The sequence below is a fragment of the Rhinolophus sinicus genome, linkage group LG14 (assembly GCF_036562045.2).
Source record: "Rhinolophus sinicus isolate RSC01 linkage group LG14, ASM3656204v1, whole genome shotgun sequence".
NCBI lineage: Eukaryota > Metazoa > Chordata > Mammalia > Chiroptera > Rhinolophidae > Rhinolophus > Rhinolophus sinicus.
The window spans coordinates 44,978,092-44,981,385 of NC_133763.1; the positions used below are offsets into that span (position 1 = coordinate 44,978,092).

The following is a 3,294-nucleotide window of genomic DNA, read 5'->3' on the forward strand; positions in this document are numbered from 1 at the left end:
GGGGAGCATTGACTGATGAAGGACGTTTCTTCAGGCAGCACTGGAAGCATTCTAAAACATGGGAACAGAGTGTGCTGTTTTCTCTGGGGCCTCGGCCTTCCCCAGCTAGCTCCTCCTGGGTGACTGCCCAGAAGGCACTGCCCTAGGGTTTCCATCGCCTTCCCCTCTCCTGGGGAGCCTACAGCCTAGGCGGGAGGTGGTTAAGTCTTCTGGCTGCTCAGCAGTACGGCCATCTGTGTTTGATCAATGCAGGCGGAAAGGAGGGGGTGGGGGCTGTGAAGAGACTGCAAGCATTCCAGAGTCGTGAGAGAGACCCAGAGATGCAGAAAGAGAGGAGGCCCCGCCCCCACCCCGCCTCCCAAGCTGACCCGCGGGCTTGAGTGGGAGAGGCCGCCTGCACACACACACGAAGGCACCCTCCTACTCTGGCTCCCCTTTCCCGCTGCCATGGGACCCTGCGCCACTCTCCTTGTCTTGCTCCTGTTGTCCTGGTCAGGACCCCTCCAGGGACAGCAGCACCACCTCATGGAGTACATGGAGCGCAGACTAGCTGCCTTAGAGGTGAGCGGCCCCTTTCTCTTCTAACCCAGCGTGGCAGGATTCCACATCTTCCGTGGATGCACCTAGTTTGTCAGGCATCTGGGGGTGACAAGCTAGGGCTCTGTAAGAACCCACGGAAAACGCCAGAAGATCTTCCACATTGTAAGTCCTCTTCTTCCCCACATACGTAGAGCAATTCAGACCTTTGTGTTTTACCCCTGGGATGAGGTAGAAAAAGGGGACAGAGTGGAAATGAAAGCTCTGATTGTGGGGATGCATCTCAAAACAAGCTGATGATTCTGTTTAAGTTGCAAGTTCCCAGGGAAACTCAACTTTCTGTTTGAGTCTGTAGCCTCTTACTTCCCAGGAGGAGGATTGTATAAGGGAGCAGAGACCCCAGTCCCACCCGCACGCACTTAGACCTAGAGGCTGGGGGAACATGTCGTAGGGGGGAGGGGCCTAGGTGAATCTGACTCGGGCTTTGCACATCTAACATCTCTGAACATCTGGTTTCCTTTCTTTGGGGGTTGAACGCGATATTGCCACCTGGCTGAGTCCTGTGCTTTTCCCCATCCCGACTCCCTGCTTGGGCCTCTCCCTGCCCGGGATTTGTAACTCGGCAGCCCTCCCTCCCCTCCCCCATCCCGCCAGGAACGGCTGGCCCAGTGCCAGGACCAGAGCAGTCGCCATGCTGCTGAGCTGCGGGACTTCAAGAATAAGATGCTGCCGCTGCTGGAGGTGGCAGAGAAGGAGCGGGAGACCCTCCGAACCGAGGCTGACACCATCGCGGGGAGAGTGGATCGTCTAGAGCGGGAGGTGGACTATCTGGAGACCCAGAACCCAGCTCTACCCTGTGTAGAAGTTGATGAGAAGGTGACTGGAGGCCCTGGGACCAAAGGCAAAGGCAGAAGAAATGAGAAGTACGACATGATGACAGGTAAGCGAGCGGAAAGCAGGCCCCTAACCCTGTCATCTTCCTTTGTTCTTCTCTGTTTTTCTCCTTGTCATAGTCCACTTTGGATCTATCTTCTGGAATCTGTTTTAGGGCAATCTCTGTAGTGACAGGTCCATTAAGGAGAGTTTCTGGGGGACCCAGGCCCCCGTGATGCCCTTTGTCCCCATCCTCCATAAGAGTGGAGGCATCGACCGAGCCAATGCCCACTGTTCTCCAAATGGCCGACCCTGGGGCGGGGGTATCCTGTGGTGGGCATCTGTCTCTCACCTGTATCTCCTTGTCCTGTGCTTTTTCCCTTCCCCATCAGACTGTGGCTACACAATCTCTCAGGTGAGATCAATGAAGATCCTGAAGCGGTTTGGTGGCCCAGCTGGTCTGTGGACCAAGGATCCATTGGGGCCAACAGAGAAGATCTTCGTGTTGGATGGGACACAGAATGATACAGCCTTCGTCTTCCCACGGCTGCGTGACTTCACCCTTGCCATGGCTGCCCGGAAGGCTTCCCGAATCCGGGTGCCCTTCCCCTGGGTAGGCACAGGGCAGCTGGTCTATGGCGGCTTTCTTTATTACGCCCGGAGGCCTCCTGGAGGACCTGGAGGGGGTGGTGATTTGGAGACCACTTTGCAGCTCATCAAATTCCACCTGGCCAACCGAACAGTGGTGGACAGTTCCGTATTCCCTGCGGAGGGTTTGATCCCCCCCTACGGGCTGACATCAGACACGTACATCGACCTGGCCGCTGACGAGGAGGGCCTTTGGGCTGTCTATGCCACCCGGGAGGATGACAGGCACTTGTGTCTGGCCAAGTTAGACCCACAGACACTGGACACAGAGCAGCAGTGGGACACACCATGTCCCAGAGAGAATGCTGAGGCTGCCTTCGTCATCTGTGGGACCCTGTATGTCGTCTATAACACGCGCCCGGCCAGTCGGGCCCGCGTCCAGTGCTCCTTTGATGCCAGCGGCACCCTGACCCCTGAAAGGGCAGCGCTCCCTTATTTCCCACGCCGATATGGTGCCCATGCCAGCCTCCGTTATAACCCCCGCGAGCGCCAGCTCTATGCCTGGGATGATGGCTACCAGATTGTCTATAAGCTGGAGATGAGGAAGAAAGAGGAAGAAATTTGAGGAGGTAGCCTTGGGTTTTGAATCTCTCACACCCATGCATTTATCTCCCTAATTTCCTGCTCCTCATTCTCCACATGTGGGCAAGTTGTGGTTCAAATCCCATACTTTTAGCGCATGGAAGCCAAATTCTCACGGCCCTTCATTTCATATGGGACTCTGGATCTTGAGTTATCCTTTTAGAGCTAAGAGAGAAAACCCTAAAGCTTCACTCCTGTCCTGACCCAGGCCAACAAATTGCAGGCCAGTCAAAGACAACCCAGGCCCGGAGCTCTGACCATTGTATGGGGGCAACCCCACTGAACAGGCAACAAGAGTATTTCTTGTGTCAGTTTGAATCAGAGGAGAGAAGAGGAAGAGAAGGAGACTTTCAACTCTGCCCCCCTTCTCCCTTTAGTGCCCTCAAGAATGGGACTTTTCGCACCTCATTTTGTATTGCAACATTTTGCATTAAAAAGAGAACCCACCGCTCCTTGCCTGTACTTGTTTGGGGCAGCCCTGAGATCAAATTTCACCCCATCACCCTCCATTTTCTTACTCCACCCCATCCTCACTCCTTAAGCCACACTTGGGACTTGGCTGGGCTCCCTGGCTGAGGGATAAAGGAACTTCTCTAGTTACAGAGTTTGCTGTGAGGGGCCTGGGGAAGCAGCAGAATCCCAACACTTTAGGAG

The 3,294-nt window shown here is 55.1% G+C and overlaps 1 protein-coding gene across 1 annotated transcript; it reads left to right on the forward strand.

Moving 5' to 3' along the window:
- The first annotated feature begins 221 nt into the window (after positions 1 to 221).
- On the forward strand, positions 222 to 3,087 carry OLFML3 (olfactomedin like 3). The gene is made up of 3 exons (XM_019730389.2): positions 222 to 561; positions 1,192 to 1,477; positions 1,803 to 3,087. The coding sequence occupies exons 1-3, from the start codon at positions 448 to 450 to the stop codon at positions 2,621 to 2,623; spliced, it is 1,221 nt and encodes a 406-aa protein (XP_019585948.2). The 5' UTR covers positions 222 to 447; the 3' UTR covers positions 2,624 to 3,087.
- Positions 3,088 to 3,294: the final 207 nt, after the last annotated feature.